This window comes from Macaca nemestrina, chromosome 1 (genome assembly GCF_043159975.1).
Source record: "Macaca nemestrina isolate mMacNem1 chromosome 1, mMacNem.hap1, whole genome shotgun sequence".
In the NCBI taxonomy this organism is placed as follows: domain Eukaryota; kingdom Metazoa; phylum Chordata; class Mammalia; order Primates; family Cercopithecidae; genus Macaca; species Macaca nemestrina.
The window spans coordinates 202,480,779-202,505,119 of NC_092125.1; the positions used below are offsets into that span (position 1 = coordinate 202,480,779).

The following is a 24,341-nucleotide window of genomic DNA, read 5'->3' on the forward strand; positions in this document are numbered from 1 at the left end:
GAGAGGTCCTGCTGAAGGCAGGGAGACACTTTCCTTGGCTGAGCCAGAAGCTGAGAAATCAGTGGCTGTACCCGCTATAGCTGCAGGAATGTGGCCTTGGGGTATGACGACCTTCTCCCCTCCCTCCCCAACCATCTGGTTTGCCTAAGACTCAGGAGCTTCCTAGGACTCAGGATTTACAGTGCTAGCACCAGGAATGTTCCAGACAAACCCAGGCAAACTGGTCACCCTGTGTCCTGAGGCTCTGCCATCTCTGTTTCTCATCTCCAATCCTGGTCACTCACTGTTCTCTGAGCAGAGGCTCATTCCCATGCCTGGGCCAAGTTGTTCCCACACCTGAGCCACGCTTCTTGCCTGCTTTACCTACTGATTCTGCTCTGCCTCCAGGTGCCACCACTCTCCTTCCAAGAAGCCACTCACTCCTCCGAATGGATGGCTTCCACCTGAACTGTCCTCAGAGTATGTCCCATGGTCCTCCCTGTGCTGCAGCCAGCTGCGCCTGCCTTTAGCTTTCCACGGGCCTCAGGACTTCTCAAGGATTGGGTCTGCGCCTGCCTCACCTGTCCCCCTAGCATCAGGCACACACCCTGGCTTGGCCTGAGTGGGACACCCTACCAACACTCTATGAAAAGACCCAGGATGCAAGATGGGGTCTCTGTGACATCTGGACTCCAGGAGGAGAGCAGCAAGAACAGGGTGGCCGAAGGAAAAGCTGGCCCTAAATGATACATTCATCCCTCTCTTAATCCCAACAACCCTACGGGGAAGTTATTATTCTTACCACCATTTTACAAGGAAAACTAGAGTTCAACTAAGTTAGTTGACCTGCCCAAGTTCACAGCTAGTATCAGTGGTGCCTAAATTTGACCCCAGTTCTCACTTATTCCAGTGACATGCTCTTAACCACTATGATACGTTGATGCATTTTATAGAAACCCTTTCTGGGACAAGGCAAGGGCATGAGTAAATAAAAAGCAGGGAGGAGCGGCAGGATGAATTTAAGGTTGTAAACTGACACCAGTTAGGTATGAATTGAGCAGGTGTGTGGGCTGCATTATTTAACATAAAAGGTCAATAGCCCATTTTTTGTAGTCACTCTGAGAAGAAGTAGCTTCTAATGTGTCCCCTTCAGCCACCGTTCAAGAGGGTGGGAAAGGAGGGATGGAGAGGCAGATGACAAGGAGGATGGGCAGGGCAGTCTGCTGCTAAGAAAAGTCAGTGTAAGACCTGACTGAAGACACAGGCATGTGGTGGCTCACACCCGTAATGCCAGCACTTTGGGAGGCTGAGGCAGGCGGATTGCTCGAGCCCAGAAGCTCGAGACCAGCCTGAGCAACATGGCAAAACCCCATCTCTACCAAAAATACAAAAATTAGCTGAGTGTGGTGGTATACACCTATAACCCCAGCTACTCAGGAGGCTGAGATCACCTGAGCCCTGAGAGGTCGAGGCTGCAGTGAGCTGAGATCATGCCACTGCACTCCGCCTGGGGGACAGAGTAAGACTCTGTCTCAAAAAGGAAGGAAAGAAAGAAAAAGGGAAGGAAAGAGAAGGGAGGGAGGAAAGAAAGAAAAGAAAGGAAAATGAAAATGAAAGAAAGAAAAGAAAAAAGAAAAGAAAAGAAAGAGAAGAAAATAAAAGAAAAGAGAAGAAAAGAAAAAAGACAAAAGGAAAGAACTGACCCAAAATGATAGCAAGATGTTTTTGGAAGGTTCGCATAGGATTTCATAGTTACCCAAACCTCTGCCTCCTCCCTGCCATCCCAACTCCCAACAGTTCCCAGGGGCCTACCTACCAGAGTGTTTTAAAGTCCTCCAGCCTAGCCGACTCTGGGTTCAGGCTCTGCCTCCAGAAGGCTCCTGGGGAAAGGGCATGGGATGCAGGGTGGGTATCAAGGCCTTTGTCTACAGCCCTGAGGCTGCACACACAGCAGCAGAGCTGGGGCCTGGAGGCAGAGCTGGGGCAGTGGGCGTCTGAAGCAGGAGTGGGGTCAGACAGTGGCTAGAGGGCCTGGGGATCTCTTTGCAATTCTCCACCTCCCTGGCAGGGGGGCCAGAGGCAGATCAGAGCCCAAAGGTCAGATGGACACTTTGACTTCAGTGAGTCAACAGGGAAAGGGAGATTCCCTGGGACCAGTTCCCACCCCAAACTCAAATGAGTGTGAGGTTTCCTGCTTCCTCTTCAACCCCAACCCCCAGGCACCTGAGCTGGGGGCCCATGGTGTAGCAGATGGTGGCGGGCAGGAAGCCATTGAAGCTGCAGCTCATGGAGGATGTGTAGGCACCCATGGAGGGGAAGACCAGCCAATCGCCTACATCAAGCTCGGGCAGCCGCACATCCTCCAAGAAGAGCCTGTCAGAGGCATCGCATGTGGGACCATAGAGTGTGCAGGGGAAGAGGGGCGGCTCTGAGCAGAACTCCTGTGTGACATAGGAAAGGGGGTCAGAAAAGACAGCAGGCTGGCCTATCCCACCCCTTACCTGGAAGCCATTGAAAGACCCGGAAGGGCACTCCCAGGGGCACACGGATGTACACTGGCTGGGACCCATTCCTCTGTGGCCGCTGCCCAGCCTGGCCAGGTCTGATGTGCCTACAGGTAAGGGCTCGGATTCCTCCTCTGTAAATGGGGCTGTTGTCTTCATTCATTGCTATAAGGCAGCAGTTGAAAACTCAGTTACCTAGAGGTCCAGCAGGTAACACAAATGAGTGAAATGTACCAGGTAAGTCTGACAACAAACTGGAAAGTCACTGTCTGTCTAAAGGGGAAAGCCACTGCTGGAAGTCCGTTCCAGCAGACCGCAGCCCCTGACGTGCTAGACTAATTTGTTGAATTATTTGTTGCCTTGTTTTTCTGCAGGCCATGTATCATCAGATCTCTCAAATGTTTGAGAGGAGCTGAGAAAATCCAGGCTTTTATGAAATATGTCTAGATTTTTTAATATGGGCAACTAAAATTGAAAACTATTGTGGGAACCAAACAAACACAGGGTCTCCTACTGATTCCTCCATATCCAGTACTCACTCCACCCAATGGGAAGAGAGGCAAATACACACATGAAGACACACACCCAGAAACACTTCACACACATACGCACTCGCACATGCATGCAGACACACATCATATACATGACCAAATGTGTGCACACACCAAGACGTTCACTGGCCAGGAGAAACAGTCAAGATATTTACAAAGCAGCGTGGCCCGGATACCAACCCATCACATCAGGAGACAACTGCCCTGGAGCTGGAGGAAGATCCTGTTGGCCCTACAGGGTCAGGTATCCCAGCTTTGTTGCCAGATCATGGGTGGGACTGAGCAGCAAGGGCGTCGGCAGGGAGGCCCCTGGTGGACTCGGGGGAATAGCTCTTTAACCACCAGGGAGAAGAACGTCAATATTTTGGAAAACATCCCACGCCTTTGTGTTCTGGTGACTGTCCCTTTGCCTGACAAGGCCCCCATAGCCAGCTGCTGCCCATGCTCTGACCTGTGAGCACGCATCATGTACGTGTCCATGCGTGCTCTAAGCAGCAGGCCAGGACCTACCTCAGGGGTCCAGCACAGCCACTGTTCCCAATGGGGGAGGCACAAGGCACCTCAAGGTAAGGGACTAGACTCTTGGGGCTGGAGTGGCCCCCTTACCTTCACCACGATGGGAACCCTTGGGACAGGCTCTCGGTGGCCAAGGCGGAAGGAGCCATAGTGGCCATCATTGAGATAATACATCAGTTTCCGGCTGCCTCCTGGGGAGAGCTCAGTCACTACTCTGACCCCCAGCTCCTGGGACAGAGCCCCAACCCTCTGCCCTTCCTCTCTTCCAGGGCCTGGGGATGCCTGGACAGTGGCCTCCCCACCCAGTGCCATCCTGGCCCACCCACCGGGCTCCAGCACAGCCTTCTTGGCAATGATGTTGACAGCAGCCGTGCAGACAGACTCCATATAGAAGCGGCCTGGCTCTGCGATGACCTTGACACCACGCTCCTCAGGGAAGTCCTGGGCCAGGGCAGCACTGATCACTCTCGCCATCTGGAATGGGGTGGAGGGACAGCAGGAAGAGGTTAACTCATCCAACACTTGTTGATGTGCCAGTGCCTGTGCCAGCGCCTTACCTGCGTCAGTCCTTTCATCCCCAAGGCACCCTGCAGGGTAGGCATTAGAATTATCCCCGTTTACCAAAGAGGAAACAGAAGCTGAGAGACAGGAGGTCACTTGTGTGGGGTTGCTAGCCACCAGGCTCCCTGAGAAGTCCCAAGATGCAGCGATTTAATCCGATGCAAAGAAAGAAGATGAGTGTCTTGTGGACCCAGGGAATGTAAACTCCCAACTATAACTGTATTGGTGATGCTAACAAGAATTCTACAAGGAAACATACACACATACAGACACACAGAGAGGCATAGCCCCCAGAACCCTTGCTGCAGCTGCAGTGGACACCCTGTGCCACCTTCCCGCAGCCTACCTTAGCTCATCTGCCCTGTGCAAGATGATTTCCAGCCTCCAGTGCCTGCCCCCCTTTGCTTCTCGCTCTGTGGGCTTTCTCCAGCACCCTCAGAAACTAGCTGGAATGTGGGGAAATTAACACCCCCAGACCACAGCCTTCAACCAAAGAGGGACAGGAGTTGGTGAATAAAGGACCCAGCCCCTTGTCATTTAGTGGGATGATTCTGAGGTTCTACATTGTCCCCAGGGGGACAGGTGCAGGGGCCCACAGTGGTAACCAGCTCATAGATGAATTCTCTTTGACTTTTCTCCCTTCTGTCTCACTTTCCTGACTTCCTCACTGGCGCTTCCATGGATCATCTCCAAAAAAGCTACTTGTATCCAAGTGTTTGTCTCAGAGTCTGCTTTTGGGGGATATCAAAGCCAAGACATGCACGTACACAGTTACCCACCTGTGCACACAGAGCACACCCAGAGACACACCAGAGAGACCTAAACACAGAGGTACATGGATGAACACAGACTCCCACACACACACATGCCTGGGCACACACACGGACCTCCCTGAACACCCCCAGCGCCCCTGCCAGCTCACCTCCTCAAACTTGGGCCCGGAGTCCTCCGTTCCGGGGAAGCCCCCTCCGATGTCCAGGCAGCTCATATCATGCCCAGCCCCGCGGCCCATTTCAAACACGCACCGGCAGTCAGCGATGGCCTGTGTGAAGCTCTGGGGTGTCTGGCAGTTGGAGCCCACATGGAAGCTAGCACAGCCAGTGCATGTGACATGGTGAGAGATACGTACAGAAACACATGAAACACAGTTCCGAACCACAAAGCCACACGGACTGTGGATAACTGCGACAGAGACAGAGAGACACAGTCACACATAAGGCACAAAACCACCGGGGCCAAATGCAGAAACAAACAGCTGGAAACATAACTGATTACACGGGTGTAAGTGTGTGCTTTTAGACACCTGCACACTCAGGCCAACGAGGCACCCACGAAGAGGCACTCACCCGAGTGTTCACACGCACACACACTCAGACACACACTGCCGTGGAGCCCGTGATCCCAGCACTGCCACGTGGGCTCCCCTTCCCCTCATGGATCCTTCACAACAAGACCCCAAACCCCCCAGGGCCTCAGAGCAGGGAGGCCCTGAGTAACCTTCACATTACATCCTGCCCCTTTAGACAGATGGGGTCTCACAGGCCCCAGAGAGGGGCCACAGCTTGCCATGGGCCCCAACTGATGACACTTACGCCAGTGTAATCAGTTATGTTTCCAGCTGTTTGTTTCTGCGTTTGGCCCCAGTGGCTTATGTGTGACTGTGTCTCTCTGTCTCTGTCATAGTTATCCACAGCAAGGGAAGGGCTCCTGGAGTCCTCAGGCATCACTCACCTGGCTCCGACCACGGCCAACCCCAGGTCTCTGGCAGACGTTAGCAGGTGCCCACATGCCTCCAGGCTGGCCCCGAACTTGGTACTCAGAGGGAAGGTGCTCTGGCTGTCCTGAGTCCTCAGCCGGAGGAGCAGTCTGGAGGAGGGACACCGAGGATAGGGAAGAGGGAGAGAGCACTCAGCCAGAGACGCCAAGGGGCCCAGGGCTGCTTATACAACCCCACCTGTGCCCAGCTGATTCCCAGATCTGGGATGTTTTCCAATGCCACCAAATCCATGTGGCCATCACCCCAGCCCAACACACTTGTGTATACATCTACTTTTCCCTAGGTACACCCAGAGAAGGGAGTGTAGAAAACTGATAGTACTGGTAAGCACCTACTATGTGACAGGCAACATGCCCCCATGTTGTAAATGAAGGAACCGAGTTTTAGAAATGTTAAAAGAGACTTGCCTAGGCTGGACGCAGTGGCTCACGCATGTAATTCCAGAATATTCAGAGGCTGAGGCAGGTGGATCACCTGTGGTCAGGAATTCGAGACCAGCCTGGCCAACACAGTGAAACCCCATCTCTACTAAAAATACAAAAATCAGCCAGATGTGGTTGCGGGCGCCTGTAATCCCAGCTACTCTGGAGGCTGAGACAGGAGAATCACTTGAACTCAGGAGGCAGAGGTTGTGGTGAGTTGAGATTGCACCACTGCGCTCCAGCCTGAGCAACAAGAGCAAAACTCTGTCTCAAAAAAAAAGAGACTTGACTGGGCACGGTGGCTCACACCTGTAATCCCAGTACTTTGGGAGGCCAAGGCAGGCGGATCACAAGGTTAGAGTTCAAGACCAGCCTGACCAACATGGTGAAGCCCTGTCTCTACTAAATACACAAAAATTAGCTGGGCATGGTGGCACGAGCCTGTAATCCCAGTTACTCAGGAGGCTGAGGCAGGAGAATGGTGTGAACCTGGGAGGCAGAGGTTTCAGTGAGCTGAGATCGTGCCACTGCACTCCAGCCTGGGCAACAGAGCAAGACTCCGTCTCAAAAAAAAAGAGACGTGCCCAATGCATACATCAGGTAAGCAACAATGCCAGGATTTGAACCTGGGTTGTCTCACTCCAAAGGCAGCTGCCAGACCGTCTTAAAATGGCTGGGCTTTGAGTGTCCTCCCCTTCACTTGTCTCAGGCCAGCATTTGTCAGGGGTGTGCTGTGTTGGGTGATACGTTCTTTACTGCTGACTGTCACCCTACCTGCCTGCACCCCTGCTGGTCTCACCTGGCCCCAGGATGGTGCTGGGCCACCTTGGTGAGCTCCTCCTCGCTGTCGAAGGTCAGGAGTTGCACCCCGTGCCGGGCAGCATACCGGATGTGGGAGGCAGGCTTGCAGGGGTTGGCATAGATGATGCGCGAGGGGGCCACGCCCAGGCCCAGCACCTGCTCCAGTTCCACCTGGAGTGGCCAAGAGCCAGGGTTGGGGGCTGCCTCACTGCCCCCCTCCAACTATGTGGGGACAGGAACTCTGTGCATGAGCCAAAGAGGTTGCCCTGATGGAACCCTTGGTTTGGGTCCCATCCCCGGCTCCCCCACTTTTAGGCAGGAGCCCTGGGTGGGGTTGACAGGGTGCTCATTATGGAGTCCCTGCCAGGCAGGGCAGGGTGGGGCTCATAGTCTCAACGTGCCCTGTGCTCTAGGTGCTCATAGTCTCAGCTTAGAACCAACCCCCCTCCCATCAATTTCAGCCCCATAGAGAGGAGATGGGCTGGCTTCCTAGAGGCAGCTGGTGCACTTAATCCTGCTTAGTGGAGGGTTCCTCAGAAAGGGAGGAAGGGCTGGTCCGAAAGTGGTGAGTTATCTCAATTGATTGTAACAGTCAGTTACAGATGAACTCCTTGTTCTACTCTTCCCCACTTCTCACTACTACATTTGACTAGTCTTAAAAAGAAAGGAAGGAAGGAAAGAGGCTCAGCAAAATACTCCCGTCCTGGGTTCTCCCCCTTCCCACCCTTGGGCTTTGGCTCTAACCTCCCTCAACGTTGCTGAATCCCCTTCTGCTAAAAACCCCTTGGAATGTTGCACCCCTGGTGTAAGAAAAAAATGCCAGCTTTGGATGGATCATCTCTGTCTCTTACCATATGTTGGCCCATGGGCAAGTGATTCCCCCTAAGGCTGTCTCCTCCTCTATGAAATGCAGATCCCCTGGCTGCCTTGCAGAGCGGATGGGAGGATCAAGGAGAATGCATGTTAGGCCCCCTGCAGTGTGCTTAGCGCATTTCAAGTGCTCCTTGGGACAGGGGACACGTATTCATGACCTCAGCAGCAGCAGCCTGGGACTCCCCCCTTTCCAGCTGGCCTGGCCTAATCCTCGGCGGGCACAGGCTCACCTGGCTGGCACAGTCAAAGCCGGTGCCCAGGGCGGCCAGGACACGCAGCACCCAAGGGCTACTGTTGCACTTCACTGCATAGAAGGGTGAGACCTGTGGCAGGGCTTGGCAGAAGGCCTGATGGCGACTGGCCAGCATGTCCAGGTCAGCCAGCATGAAGGGGTCTTGCTGGTCCTACAGGATAGGGAGACAGGGAGGAAAGGCTGAGGGGGTGGATTATCTCATTTAATCCTCATAACAGCTCTATGAAGTAAGGGCTGCTGTTATCCCCATTTTGGAGATGGGGAAGCAAAGGCTCAAAAAGGTGGTCACTGGCTCAAGGTCCTACAGCAAAAGCATGGCAAAGACAGGGTCTAAACCCAGGTCTCCTAAGTCTAGGGAGACCACCCTTGACACTGTTCCATTCTGCCTTGTGACGTGTGCCACGGTCCTGGGTAGGAGAGAGGAGCCTGCTGGGCTGGGGCAGCTCCAGGCTCTTTGTTCTACAGTCATTCAACAGAGTTCTCCAGCACCTACTCTGTACCAGGCTCTAATCTGGGTACTGGGGAAAGAGCAGTGAAGAAAACAGATCAAAAATCCCTGTCCCTGTGGAGCTTCCATCCAACTGAGCCACAGAGAAAAAGGCGTGGACTCAGGCAGCATAAGCTGATCAATCAACTCTCAGGAGCCACACACTGTGCTGGGGGAAGGGACGGAGATACTCTATAAATAATTCCATTGCACAGATGCAGTCACTGAGGTGCAGAGGACTGGAGTGCCTCACCCACGTTCTTACTGCCAGACAGCAGCACAGTCGACATTCAATCCCAAAAAGAAATGGGTTCAGGGACACCTGTAGGCCAGGATATTTTGAGATATCTATTTTTTTCCCTTCTGATTTTCTCTCTTCTTCTCCCCCTCATTGATGCCAGTGTCTGGCTCTATAATGTCCCTGGGAAGAGATGTGGCCAGGCAGGAGGCGGCTGTAAGACTTTCTGGCCTTCTTAGGGAAGCTTAGCCCTTGGGAGAAAAGGATGCCAGGGTGCAAGAAAAATGTCATAGTGACACCGATAGAAGGCCTTCCCTCAGACCTGGAAAAGGGTCCGCTGACTGGCAGGGATGGGGTGGTGAAGAAGGTAAGAGAGCTGAGACTTTGTGTCCTAAGTGAGTCTGAGGGGAGGTAGGATGGAGTCCCTGGAAGCCAGTGGGGAAATGGTAAGTCACCGGGTGAGTCTAGAGCAGGTCTTCCCAGCCTTCATGTGCAGGTAAATCCCCCAGATCCTGTCAACTCTAAGCTCCGTGCAGTCAGTCTAGGGTGGACAAAGAGTCTGCACTGCCAACAGCTTCTCCAGTGATGGTGACAATCAGGTCCAGACGAGATTATGCACGGAGGCAGCATAGCCCTAAAAACCCAGGGAGCTGGGGAAGCCAGGAGGACAAGCAGGCAATCGTCTTTGTAGACCAAAGCTGGAGGACCCCACAGCTTGGCACTGGGTAAAACCCCAAGTGGTGGAAACAGGCATGGCAGGAAGAACAAAAGTCAAGCTTTCCCATTAGCCCCAGCACAAGAGAGCCTTGAGAGAGACGGCCTAACGGCGTTACAGAATGGTGAAACAGAAAGCCTTATTTCTTGCCACTAAGGAAGACCTTAGTCTTCCCAGCTCCCCGTCTTTCCCCTCCCTCCATACCGAATCAGAAAGTTCCTGGATCCTCCGCAGGACCATCTGCTGGGCAGATTCTTCCGGCCCCAGGGCGATGAGCTCCTTTGGCCATGGCCTTCCATGGGCTTCCTTCAGGCCCTCCAGGCAGGTGCTCATCCCTGAAACTCCAACTGAGCCCTCTACCGGGTGTGGTCCTGGCATCCTGGAAAAGACTTGCTCTTGTGACCCAGCCTCCTCCTAGCTCCCAGCTCCCCACTCCCCACAGGCCCTGGGAGCCAGAGCTCCCAAGTAAGTTTTTTTGGTGTGTTTTTGTTTGTTTGTTTTTTTGTTTTTGAGATGGAGTCTTGCTCTGTTGCCCAGGCTGGAGTGCAGTGGTGCAATCTCGGCTCACTGCAACCTCCACCTCCTGGGTTCTAGCAATTCTTCTGCCTCAGCCTCCCTCGTAGCTAGGACTACAGGTACCTGCCACCACACCTGGCTAATTTTTATATTTTTACTAGGAACAAGGTTTCGCCATGTTGGCCAGGCTGGTCTCCAACTCCTGACCTCAAGTGATCTGCCCGCCTTGGCCTCCCAAAGTGCTGGGATTATTATAGGCATGAACCACCATGCGCAGCCTGGAGGCCAGTATTCTAAGTGAGGTAACACGGAAGTGGAAAACCCAAAACCGTATGTTCTCACGTGTAAGTGGGAGCTAAGCTATGAATATACAAAGACAAACAGAGTAATATAATGGATTTCAGAGACTTAGAAAGTGGAGGCTGGAGGGGTGCTAGGGATAAAAAAAAAACTACACATTAGGTACAATTAACCCTACTCAGATGATGGGTGCACTAAAATCTCAGAATTCACCACTGTATAATTCATCCATATAACAAAAAACAAAACAAAACAAAGCAAAAAACAAACAAACAAAAAAAAAACACTTGTACACCAAAAGCTAATTTTTTTTTTAAAGCAGCAGGATGGAGTCAGCTGTGTTAGATTTCTCTCAGTGTTTTAATTTTGCAAAGGCAGTTTCAGGAGTCAGATCTACGGTGTTCCTGGGCTTCAGGTAAATCCCTATGGGAAGAGCGGAGTCCAGCCCAGATCTTAAGGGATAGGGGAAGTACTTCCCTAGCTGTCCCCTCTAAACCTCGGCCACCCTGGACTGCTCAGCCCAAATCTCCCAAGCCAGGAAAATGTACCTTCTTAGGTCTGTCCGCAGGACAGGTGCACAGAGAGGAGTCCGACCCCTGTTATAAGCGAATGCCGGCAATGATGAGAAGTGGAGGGAACCTAGAAACCTCCCATCCACTCTTTCCACTCTGCAGATGGAAAGCTGTGAGGCCCAGAGGTCTCCAGATCATTCAGCAAACCAGGAGTGAAACTGGGAATAGGACCAAGGCCTCAGACTCCAACAGGGAGCTGGTTCCACTGCCTCGGAGCACCAGTTGCTGTCTCCTGGGGTCGTGTCTCTTACCCTCCACTGCAGATTTAAGCATCTCACTGGAAGTGTCTTCGAATGGAAGTGGGAGCCTGTGTGCGTCACTCAGGGTCTAGTCATCTCCCCACCCTCTCCCCATCCTCCCTCTCCACGTGGACTGCTGAGGTCTCGCCTGAGCTCCACCCTCTCTCTCCACGTGGACTGCTGAGGTCTCGCCTGAGCTGCACCCTCTCTCTCCACGTGGACTGCTGAGGTCTGCCTGAGCTCCGCCCTCCCTCTCCACGTGGACTGCTGAGGTCTCGCCTGAGCTCCGCCCTCCCTCTCCACGTGGACTGCTGAGGTCTCGCCTGAGCTCCGCCCTCCCTCTCCACACGGACTGCTGAGGTCTCACCTGAGCTCCACCCTCCCTCTCCACGTGGACTGCTGAGGTCTCACCTGAGCTCCACCCTCCCTCTCCACGTGGACTGCTGAGGTCTCACCTGAGCTCCGCCCTCCCTCTCCACCTGGACTGCTGAGGTCTCACCTGAGCTCCGCCCTCCCTCTCCACGTGGACTGCTGAGGTCTCACCTGAGCTCCGCCCTCCCTCTCCACGTGGACTGCTGAGGTCTCACCTGAGCTCCGCCCTCCCTCTCCACGTGGACTGCTGAGGTCTCACCTGAGCTCCGCCCTCCCTCTCCACGTGGACTGCTGAGGTCTCGCCTGAGCTCCGCCCTCTCTCTCCACGTGGACTGCTGAGGTCTCGCCTGAGCTCCGCCCTCTCTCTCCACGTGGACTGCTGAGGTCTCGCCTGAGCTCCGCCCTCCTCTCCACACGGACTGCTGAGGTCTCACCTGAGCTCCACCCTCCCTCTCCACGTGGACTGCTGAGGTCTCACCTGAGCTCCACCCTCCCTCTCCACGTGGACTGCTGAGGTCTCGCCTGAGCTCCGCCCTCCCTCTCCACACGGACTGCTGAGGTCTCGCCTGAGCTCCGCCCTCCCTCTCCACGTGGACTGCTGAGGTCTCGCCTGAGCTCCGCCCTCCCTCTCCACGTGGACTGCTGAGGTCTCGCCTGAGCTCCGCCCTCCCTCTCCACGTGGACTGCTGAGGTCTCGCCTGAGCTCCGCCCTCCCTCTCCACGTGGACTGCTGAGGTCTCGCCTGAGCTCCGCCCTCCCTCTCCACGTGGACTGCTGAGGTCTCGCCTGAGCTCCGCCCTCCCTCTCCACGTGGACTGCTGAGGTCTCGCCTGAGCTCCGCCCTCCCTCTCCACGTGGACTGCTGAGGTCTCACCTGAGCTCCGCCCTCCCTCTCCACACGGACTGTTGAGGTCTCGCCTGAGCTCCTCTGGCCCTCCCAGGCTGAAGCCACCACCTTGGGGCAGGCCCACCTCAGGGATCAGCTGTAATCTCCTGCAGGCTTACAGCCCACCTCTGTGTTGTGACCCAGAACCTCCTCTGCCTGTTCCAGTGAAGGACAATCAGCAGGGAGTGGGCTGCTCTCCAGGTTTTTGTCTACCAGCCATGCCCAGGGCAGGAGGTGGGGAGGAGGGCAGAGATGGCAGGGCTGTGAACCCCAAATATCTGAGACAGATCTCAGTCAATGTAGAAAGTTTATTTTGCCAAACTTAAGGATGCACCCATCACACAGCCTCAGGAGGTCCGGACGTGTGCCTGAGGTGGTCAGGGCACAGCTTGCTTTTATTCATAGGGAGCCAGGAGACATCAATCAATGTGTGTAAGATGTACATTGGTTCAGTCTGGCAATGTGGGACAACTTGAAGGCAGCAGGGGTGCTTCCAGGTCATAAGAGACAAAAGGTTGATAAGAGATGAAAGATTGCATTGAGTCCTTGATGAGCCTTTCACTGAACACACAATTTAGTCTGACTCAGTGAATCTGCATTTTTACATAAACAATAGGGCAGAGGAAACAATCAGATATGCATGTGTCTCAGGTGAGCAGAAGGATGACTTTCTGTCCGCACCCCTGAAGACCAGTTATTGGTTTACACTGCCAGAGTGAAATTCAACAGAACTCTTTTAGGATAAAGATCTTGAGGCCCACAATGACTTTTCTTGTGGGCAGTTTGTGAGGGAGGTATGTAGCTATTTAGGAATAAAATGGGAGGTAGGTTTGCCTGACATAGTTCCCAGCTTGATTTTTCCCTTGGCTTAGTGATTTGGGGATCCCGAAGTTTTATTTTCCTTTCAAAGGGCCCAAGTCTTCCTCTGCCTGGGGGAAGCAGAGATAGGGGCCTTTCCCCAGAAACGAACCTGCTCTGAGACCTTGGACCAGCTGTTCTTCCTTTCTCCCGGCCTGCCTCTCACTCGCTGGCCCTCCATAGCCCTTTCTCCTTGATATAGCAGAGGGCTTAATCCCAAGGGCTTGATATCGGCCTGATTTACCACTTACCAAGCCTGGTGTGCCACTTGCAACGAATTTGCTATGGGAAAGTTAGTTGACTGCTTTGAACCTCAGTTTTTTCAACTGGAAAATGGGGCTTTGAGGCCAGTTATAAGATTAAGATATAAAAAGAAAAGATATACAAAGTGCCTCACTCTCACCGCTGCTGTTTATGTCTGTATTTTTATCCATAGGAACTTTCCCTGCCAGATTGTGTTGGTCCCTCTCCTTAAAACAGGGACCAAATCTGCATTTCTTGGGTCCCCAGTGCCTAGGATAAGACTTGGGCTGGGGCGTGGTGACTCACACCTGTAATCCCAACACTTCGGGAGGCCAAGGTGGGTGGATAGATTGAGCCCAGCAGTTGGAGACCAGCCTAGGCAACATGACAAAATCCTGTCTCTACGAAAAAATACAAAAGTTAGGCGGCTGTGGTGGCACACGCCTGTGGTCCCAGCTACTTGGGAGACTGAGCAGGAGGATGGCTCGAGCCCAGGAGGTTGGGGCTACAGTGAGCTGTGATCATGTTACTTCATTCCAGCACTCCAGCCTGGGCAATAGAGACCCTGTCCAAAAAAAAAAAAAAAAAAAAACTTGGCACAGAATTCAGTAAATATTTGCAGGATAAATTAATAAATGGATGTCACAGCTAACATATGAGATCTGGGATTTAGATCAGCTCCCATCTGACTTCACATCCTATAGGGATCCTGAACAGAAACATCAATGAGGCAGAATTGAGGGCTCAGAAACAAAGCTGATAGCAAAGACTGGAACATGTCACCAATCACCAAAGAAGGTGAAAGGGACAGAGAAGTGGTGCTGGGACAACAGGTAAACAGTTTGGAAAGTAAAGTCTGTTTGGAACCTCACTTAACAGAATAAAGGTGAAATGGTTTAAAAAATTAAATAAAAAAATGTATATATGATCATATGATTCCGTTTATATAAAATATCCAGAACACACAAATCCACACAGATAGAGAATAGATCTGTGGTTGCCTATGGCTGGGGAAAGGGGAGAGAGGAATGGGGAGGGCCTGCTAATGGGGACAGGGTTTCCTTTTGCGTTGGTAAAAATAGTCTGCAATTAGATAGAGATGATGGTTGCTCAACTTGGCAAACATGCTAAAAACCACTGAATTGTATGCTTTGAAAGGTCAAATTTTATGGTATATGAATCATATCTCAACAAAGTTGTTTAAAAAACACAGATTATCCAATCTCTGCATCCATCCAGGGAGGTCCAGGATCACCAGTTATTCTCGTATTAAAAAGTTAAATATATATATTTATATAAAAATATATATGTATTATATATAATATATATAAAACATTATTTTTATATATATATATATATATATATTTTTTTTTTTTTTCTTTTGAGACAGAGTCTTGCTCAGTCGCCCAGGCTGGAGTGCAATGGCATGATCTCGGCTCACCATAACCTCCGCCTCCTGGGTTCAAGCGATTCTCCTGTCTCAGCCTCCTGAGTACCTGGGATTATAGGCACCCGCCACCACACCCAGCTAATTTTTTGTATTTTAGTAGAGACAGGGTTTCACCGTATTGCCCAGGCTGATCTCGAACTCCTGAGCTCAGGCAATCTACCTACCTCCGCCTCCTGAAGGGCTAGGATTCCAGGCGTGAGCCACTGCACCAGGCCAAAAAGTTAAACATATATATTTTTAAACAAGCCTTTAAAAAATCTTTTAAAAATCAGCCGGGCGCAGTGGCACATGCCTGTAATCCCAGCACCTTGGGAAGCCGAGGAGGGCAGATCACTTGAGGCCAGGAGTTTGAGACCAGCCTGTCCAACATGGCGAAATCCCATCTCTACTAAAAATACAAAAAATTAGCCAGGCATGGTGGCACACGCCTATAGTCCCAACTACTCGAGGAGCTAAGGCAGAAGAATTGCTTGAACCCAGGGAACAGAGGTGGCAGTGAGCAGAGATCACGCCACCACATTCGGGTGACAGAACAAGACATTGTCTCAAACAAAACAAAAATCTTTAAAAAAGAGAATTGACGGCTGGGCGCGGTGGCTTATGCCTGTAATTCCACCACTTTGGGAGGCCAAGGTGAGTGGATCACATTGTCAGGAGATTGAGACCATCCTGCTAACACAGTGAAACCCCGTCTCTACTAAAAATACAAAAAATTAACCGGGCATAGTGGCACGTGCCTGTAGTCCCAGCTACTCGGGAGGCTGAGGCTGGAGAATTGCTTAAACCCAGGAGGCGGAGGTTGCAGTGAGCCAAGATCCCGCCACTGCACTCCAGCCTGGGTGACAGAGCAATACTCCGTCTCAAAAAAAGAGAGAATCTACTAAAGTATATTTAAAAGAGTTACTTTCTAAGCTTGGATGTGACACAAGAGATCACACTTGTGAAAGATCAACAGGCTTGGGGGCACCTGATTTATAACTTGTGTATATTCATAAATATAAACCTCAGCTTTTCCTGGGAGTTAAAACACCTGGGGATTAACTAACAGGATAGTGTGGCCTGAATAAGTCATTCAGGTTTTTGTTCCCTTGACTATAAAACCTTAATAAGTAATTTAATGCAGTGATTATGTTCTTCTTCTGAATCCCAGCTTCTAATAAAATTTTGTCACCTTTCCTGATCCTCCATTTCCTTATCTGAAAAATGGAATTAATATATTAGTATTTGATACCAGCATGGTTTTGAGGATTAAATGAGATAATCTAAGTAAACATCTTAGCTTAATCCCTGTTAATTGAAATCCCTGGGGTTAGAGGACTGTTCCTGGCCTCTGATACACACGTTAGCAGGAAGTTCTTAGCAAATGGCTCTGACAGCTGTCTTTCTCAGAGGGCTGTGACCAGCCTGTGCAGAGCTCTGGTGGGTAGCTTTCAGCTCAGTCTTCCTGATTATATTTTCATTTCTTCTGGAACATCACTACAAACAAAGCAACAAGTTTGATCCTATGAACTAAGCATGGAGTTGGAATTCAAGGGTGACTAGCCAACAATGGGGGTTAGACCCTTTAGACCCCGGGATGGCCATGCGAATAAAGTAAAAAATACTTCAGTTTCTCTTTAACTATGCTATTAAAGGTCTTCTTTATGTGCAATATCTGAAGCTTCACCTTAAGGGAGATATTTCACATAAAGAAGATGCCAATATTATTTTGCCTTAAATGTATAAAAACTATCATCTGTTTTGTAGCAAGAATCAGAAGAAAGATAAACCAAGCCCAAGAAAGATAAACCAAGACAGCAAACATTCTGGCAATAATAAGGTCTATTATACTCCTCCCCCTTGAAATGGGATATGGCCATGTGGCTTGCTTTGGCTGATGAAATGTGAGTAAAGTGATGTTACCGCCAGTAGGAAGCTTTAAGAGCCAGTGTTAATTCACCACACACTCTGTTCCTTTGCAGAAGCAGTCAGCAGCCGGTGGCTACTCTATCAGCCTGGTTCCTAGAGTGAGGATAGCATAGAGCAGGGCCCCCAGCTCTCCCTTCATAGGGATATAGTTTGAGGCAATCACAACCTTATAAGTTTAAGTACTGAAATATGAGGGTTGTTTGTTACTGCAGCATCAGTTAACCCATGCAGCTCAATACATGCCTCCTTTGGAAAAGTTCACTTTACTTACAGAGGACAGTGGGAAGTGATCAGAACTAGACCCAGTAGCCAGGCATGGTGGCGCACACCTGTAATCCCAGCTACTCTGGAGGATGAGGCAGGAGAATCACTTGAACCTGGGAGGTGGAGACTGCAGTGAGCCAAGGTCGCGCGACTACACTCCAGCCTGGGAAATAGAGCAAGACTCCATCTCGAAAAAAATAAATAAATAAAATAACTGGACCCAGGCATTTGTCAGTCAGGAAGCTGCCTGAAGCACTGAGTTTTAAGGAGGATTAAAGCATCATAGGGTGGGGAAAATCTTCAGGACATTATTCTGGGCAAAAATTTCTTGAGCAATACCCCACGAGCCCAGGCAACCAAAGCAAAAATGGGCAAATGGGAAAACAGGTTAAAAAGCTTCTGCACAGCAAAGGATACAATCAGCAAGGTGCAGAGACAACCCACAGAATGGGAAAAATATTTACAAACTATGCATCTGACAAGAGATTAATAACCAGAATACATAAGGATCTCAAACAACTCTATAGGAAAAAAAAATCAAATCTAGTCAAAAAGGGCGAAAGATCTGAACAGACATTTCTCAAAAAATGACATACAAATGGCAAACAGACATATGAAAAGGTGCTCAACGTCACTGGTCATCAGAGAAATGCAAATCAAAACTACAATGAGATATCCTCTCACCCCAGTTAAGATGGCTTATATCCAAAAGACAGGCAACAACAAATGCTGACACGGATGTAGAGAAAAGAGAGCCCTGGTACACTGTTGGTGGGAATGTAAACTTATGCAATTACTATGAAGAACAGTTTGGAGGTTCCTCAAAAAACTAAAAATTGAGCTATCACGATCCAGCAATCCCACTGTGGGATATATACCCAAAAGAAAGTAAGTCAGTATATTATTGTATAGCTATCTGCACTCCCACATTTATTGCAGCATTGTTCACAACAGCCAAGATTTGGAAACAACCTAAGTGTCCAACAGATGAAAGGAAAAAGAAAATGTGGTACATATACACAATGGAGTACTATTTAGCCATAAAAAAGAATGAGATTGTGTCATTTGCAACAACATAGATGGAACTGAAGATCATTATGTTAAGTGAAATAAGCTAGGCACAGAAAGACAAACTCCTCATGTTCTCACTTATTTGTGAGATCTAAACAAAAATAAAAAATAATTGAACTCATGGACATAGAGAGTAAAAGGATGGTTACCAGAGACTGATAAGGGTAATGGAGGACTGGCGGGGGAGGTGGGTATGGTTGATGGGTATAAAAAAATAGTTAGACAAACAACCCCATCAAAAAGTGGGCAAAGGATATGAACGGACGCTTCTCAAAAGAAGACATCTATGCGGCCAAGAAACATGAATAAAAGCTCAACATCACTGATTGTTAGAGAAATGCAAATCAAAGCCACAACGAGATACCATTTCACACCAGTCAGAATGGCAATTATTAAAAAGTCAAGAAACAACAGATGCTAGTGAGGCTGTGGAGAAATAGGAATGCTTGTACACTGTTGGTGGGAACGTAAGTTAGTTCAAACATTGAGGAAGATGAATGAGGAGCAAAGTCACATCTTACATGGCGGCAGGCAAGACAGCATGTGCAGGGTAATGCCCCTTTATAAAACCATCAGGTCTCATGAGACTTATTTACTATCATGAGAACAGCATAGGAAAGACCCGCCCCCATGATTCAATTACCTCCCACTGGATCCCTCCCGTGACACGTGGGAATTATGGAATCTATAATTCAAGATGACATTTGGGTGGGGATACAGCCAAACCATATCATAAAGGAAACATTGAAAAGTCACTTGGAGGTAGAGTGGGTCCCTTGAGGGCCTACTTGAGTGATGGCAATGCAGGCTTTCACTCTACTAAATGGGATGTGCAAGGGTGGGGGGGAGCTGGACTGTTCTGAACAGGGGAGGAAGGGCTTCCAGGAACCCCAGAGAAGGCAGAGAACAAGAACACCTAGTGTCACAAATAGTCTCCATGCACTAGATATGTAGAGAACAATAATAAAAGGAAAAAATAAAGACAAAGATCTGCTTCTGAAGTTTTCTCTAAAAGTTTCCTTCAGTTCTAGCCCCATGGAGAGGCTGAAAATACCTGTCTAGCTTTCTTTATCTCAGTCCCACTATTTGAACTACTTGAAGCTTATGTTTATAAATTTCCTTTTAATAATGCCATTATTTATTCTTTTGTTATAAGTCATTTCAGAGGTGAACTCTAGTCTTCTAGAGGCTTCAGAAACACACAATATGCATTACCTCGGTGTTGTAAAGCCCTACCCACCTGAAACCACTCAAGAATGTCAGAGAAGAACTTTCTTGCAATGGGTGTACTGCCAGAACACAGGTATCATGAAAACCACTCCTAAAAGCCAAAATGGGAAAGGAAGAAGATGCATGTCAACATTGTCATCATTGGACACACAGATTCAGGGAAGTCCACCACTACTGGCCATCTGATCTCCAAATGTGGCAGAGTTGATAAAAGAACGGTAGAAAAACTTATGTCTTCTCTTGGTCACAGAGGAGGCTGCTGAGATTGAAAAAGGCTCCTTAAAGTAAGCCTGGGTCTTGGACACACTGAAAGCTAAGCAAGAGTGTGATGTCACCATCTCTCCATGGAAAGTTGAGACCAGCGAGTCTACGTGACTACCATTGATGCCCCAAGAGACACAGACTTTATCAAAAATGTCATTACAGGCACATCTTAGGCTGACTGTGCTGTCCTGATTGTTGCTGCCGGTGTTGGTGAATTTGAAGCTGGTGTCTCCAAGAATGAGCAGACTCATGAGTGTGCCCTTCTAACTTACACCCTGGGTGTGAAACAACTAATTGTTGGTGTTAAAACGGATTCCATTGAGCCACCCTACAGCCAGAAAAGACACAAGGAAGTCATTAAGAAAATCAGCACTCACATTAAGAAAATTGACTACAACCCCTATCCCCTAAGTAGTAGCATTTGCGTCAATTTCTGTTTGGAACAGTGAGAGCATGCTGGTGCCAAGGGTTCAGATGCCTGGGTTAAAGGGATGGAAAGTCACCCGTAATGATGGCAATGGCAGTGGAACCATGCTGCCTGAAGCTCTGAATTACATCCTGCCACCAGCTCGTCCTACTGACAAGTCCTTGCGTCTGCCTCTCCAGGATGTCTACAGCATTGGTGGTATCGATACCATCCCTAAGGGCTGAGAAGAGGCTGGTGTTCTCAAGCCTGGCACAGTAGTCACCTTTGCTCCAGTCAACAATTGGTTACAATTGAAGGAAAGTTTGTTGAAATGCATCATGAAGCTTTGAGTGAAGCTCTTCCTGAGGACAATGTGGGCTTCAATGTCAAGAATGTGTCTGTCAAAGATGTTCATTGTGACAATGTTGCTGGTGACAGCATAAATGATCCACCTGTGGAAGCAGTTGACTTCACTGCTCAGGTGATTATCCTGAACCACTCAGGCCAGATCAGTACTGATTGTGGCCCTGTTCTGAATTGTCAGACAGCTCACATTGCTTTTAAGTTTGCTGGACTGAAGAAGACTGATTGCTGTTCTGGTAAGAAGCTGGAAGATTTAAATTCTTAAAATCAGGTGATGCTTCCACCATGGATATGGTTTCTAGCAACTCCATGTGTGTTGAAAGCTTTTCTGACCAGCTCCCCTGAGTCCTTTTGCTGTTTGTTGGTTTCATCAAAGCAGTGGACAAGAAGGGTGCTGGAGCTGGCAAGGTCACCAAGTCTACCCAGAAAGCTTGGAAGGCTAAATGAACATTATCCCTAGTACCTGCCACCCCAGCCTTAATCAGTCATGGAAGAACTGTCTAGAACTGTTTGTTTCAATTGGCCATTTAAGTTTAATAGTACAAGACTAGTTAATGATAATAATGCATCATAAAAGATTCAGAAGGAAAGCAGAATATTTTGTGAATCGTTCTTGTTTTGTATTCGTGTGACAATTTTCAGTAATCAGATGTTTTTGTTTTGGTTTTGGTTTTTTGTTTTGTTCTGTTTTTTGTTTTTTGAGACACAGTTTCACTCTGTTGCCCAGGCTGGAGTACAGTGGCACCATCTCGGCTCACTGCAACCTCCGCCTCCTGGGTTCAAGCAATTCTCCCACCTCAACCTTCTGAGTACCTGGAATTACAGGCACGCCGCTGCACCTGGCAAGTCATTAGTTTTCAAAATCAGTAATTTTTAATGGAGACAACTTGACCAAAAATCTGTCACAGAATTTCGAGACTCATTAAGACAAAGTTTAATGAGAAACCTGTGTCTTATTTTGGTCAACACTGAAACTTTTATAGAAGTGCTTAGGCAAAAGACTTCATAATCTATTTCGGGTGTTGAGCAGCTGTGAAACCTTATGAGAATATAATTCTGAGTTACCATTTTTTTTCTGGGTTAATTTGAGGATTTTTCCCCCCACCTATTTATTTATTTTTTATTTTTTATTTTTTTGAGACGGAATCTTGCTCTGTTATCCAGGCTGGAGTGCAGTGGTGTGATTGCGGCTCACTGCAACCTCTGCCTGCAAGGTTCAAGCTATTCTTCTCCCTCAGGCTCCTGAGTAGCTGGGATTACAGGCGCACACCAACACGCCCCGCTAATTTTTGTATTTTTAGTAGAAACGGGGTTTTACCATGTTGGCCAAGCTGGTCTCAAACTCCTGACCTCAGGTGATCCGCCCACCTCGACTTCCCAAAGTGCTGGAGTTACAGGCATGAGCCACCATGCCCAGCCTCCACCTATTTCTAAGCAGGAGGAATCTTGCTTCAGGTACCTAGTGAAAAGCTACGGAAGGGCTCTGTTGAATTGTGTATTAGTTCGTTGTTATATTGCTATAAAGATTTACAAACAAAGGAGGTTTAATTGACTCACAGTTCCGCATGGCTGAGAAGGCCTCAGGAAACTTACAATCATGGTAGAAGGGGAAGCAGGCACCTTCTTTACAAGACCTCAGGAGAGAGTGTGAGCAGAGAGGAAAGAGCCCCTTATGAAACCATCAGATCTCGTGCAAACTCACTCACTATCATGAGAACGCATGAGGGAACTGCTTCCATGATCCAATCACCTCCCTCTCTCGACACAGATTACAATTGAAGATGAGATTTGGGTGGGAACACAGAGCCAAGCCATATTAGATTGCAACACTGTTGGTTAGTACAGAAATGCAGCATGCTTTTGTTTACCTGTGATTTACTTTAGAAGGCCAAATCCTGTGATACTAAAGGCCATGTGTTACATATAAAATTTCTTGTATTTACATCAATATTGAGTAAATTTGTTGAAATCTCAAAAAAAGGAAATGACAGAAAAGAGAGCCAATATTCAAAATTATTTTTAAAATATTGTTATAATGTGATATCACATTATATGATATCAAATTCCACCTTGAAAATTTATGTGAAACTCTTTCTATAGTTTGTCATTTTCACAGTACTACTTGGATGTTATTTAAATATACAATTTTAAAGTCGCCTAGAGCCCTTCTCCTTTTTCTCTTTCAAGATTTCCACATTCTCCAGTAACAATTGTCCTTAGTGTTTTCATTGAAGAATCTCTCATTTTATTTTAGTTTTTGGTGTTGACCTGCTCTAACACCTCAAGGAAAAACCTTTTCTGAAGAACTGTGTAACACAATTCTTACAATACAAAACATGTGATTTTAAAACACTTGCATTTCTAATAACATGAATTATTTGGAGTCATTTTGCATTGTCCTACTTGGGAACCCCCGCCCAGGGCACACAGAGGCGCCACATTCCACTTTTCCAAGGGGTAGTCATGTTTCAAGGTGAAGTTCATCGCCACCCATGGAGTATTTATTCTTGCCAAGGCTGTTCTGCTTAAATCAAATCAAGCTTACAGACATTTATCTCAGTTTGTAGAAGATACGGGAGATGAAGGAACATCAAGTGGAAATAATTAGACCAATTCAGAAAGTGGGATGTTATGCAATTTAACCCTCCCAGCCTCGTAGAAGCAAGCAGAAGGGGAAACCATTCAAGAGAATTCAGACACATGACTAATAACTACAATGTGTGGTTAGTGATTAGAGCATAGTTTGAAAACATCAGCTATACAAGACATTTGGGGGGAAATTGAGGAAATTTGCATTGGAATTTACATGACATTAGGGAATTGCTGTTACTTTTCTTGGGGGGATAATAACCATGTGGTTATGAAGGACAGCGTCCTTTTTTTTAAAGAGATGCTTGCTGAAATAATTAGAGGTTGTGTGACAGGATGTCCTTACTCTGAAATGTTCTTTTTATTTATTTATTTGAGACAAAGTCTCCCCCGTCACCCAGGTTGGAGTGTAATGGTGCGATCTCAGCTCACTGCAACCTTCGCCTTCCGGGTTCAAGCGATTCTCCTGCTTCATCCTCCAGAGTAGCTGGGATTACAGGTATTCACCCCCACACCTGGCTAATTTTTAGTAGAGATGAGGTTTTGCCATGTTGGTGAGGCTGGTCTGGAACTCCTGACCTCACGTGATCCACCCACCTCGGCCTCCCAAAGTGCTGGAATTACAGGCATGAGCCACCACGCCCCAAATAATTCAGACCAGGCGCAGTGGCTCACACCTGTAATCCCAGCACTTTGGGAGGCTGAGGTGGGCGGATCACAAGGTCAGGAGATCGAGACCATCCTGGTGAAACCCCGTCACTACTGAAAATACAAAAAAAAATTAGCTGGGTGTGGTGGCGGGCACCTGTAGTCCTAGCTACTCGGGAGGCTGAGGCACGAGAATGGCGTGAACCCAGGAGGCGGAGCTTGCAGTGAGCCGAGATCATGCCACTGCACACCAGCCTGGGCGACAGAGCAAGATTCCATCTCAAAAAAAAAAAAAAAAAAAAAATTCTGTTGATGGGTAGTGGTGATGGGTGCACAACAACATGAATGTACTTAATACCACCTAGTAATACACTCAAAAAGGGTTAAAATGGTAAATTTTATGTTATGTATATTTTACCACAGTAAAAAACAAAATACTTGTCCACTTGGGGCTGCTGGGCAGAGACAAGATCTTACTGAGGACA

General features: G+C 48.6%; 1 protein-coding gene and 1 pseudogene across 1 annotated transcript; one reads left to right on the forward strand and one right to left on the reverse strand.

Annotated features, from left to right (window-relative positions):
- LOC105495210 (antizyme inhibitor 2-like) lies at positions 1 to 10,010 on the reverse strand. The gene is made up of 8 exons (XM_011764500.2): positions 9,882 to 10,010; positions 8,215 to 8,388; positions 7,110 to 7,282; positions 5,843 to 5,977; positions 5,034 to 5,199; positions 3,877 to 4,024; positions 3,641 to 3,741; positions 1 to 2,420 (listed from the first exon to the last, which is right to left on the reverse strand). The coding sequence occupies exons 1-8, from the start codon at positions 10,008 to 10,010 to the stop codon at positions 2,151 to 2,153; spliced, it is 1,296 nt and encodes a 431-aa protein (XP_011762802.2). The 3' UTR covers positions 1 to 2,150.
- A 7,650-nt stretch (positions 10,011 to 17,660) lies between these two features.
- Positions 17,661 to 21,066, forward strand: LOC105494610 (elongation factor 1-alpha 1-like; annotated as a pseudogene).
- Positions 21,067 to 24,341: the final 3,275 nt, after the last annotated feature.

Bases quoted from the DNA above. Each gene is read 5' to 3' on its own strand.
- LOC105495210 (XM_011764500.2), bottom strand. From the start codon at position 10,010: ATGAGCACCTGCCTGGAGGGCCTGAAGGAAGCCCATGGAAGGCCATGG. The intron at 5,978-7,109 runs GTGAGACCAGCA...TCCCTCCTCCAG, and splicing joins CAGCACCATCCTGGGGCCAG to ACTGCTCCTCCGGCTGAGGA. The intron at 5,200-5,842 runs GTGAGTGATGCC...TGGCTGTGCTAG, and splicing joins TTGGCCGTGGTCGGAGCCAG to CTTCCATGTGGGCTCCAACT.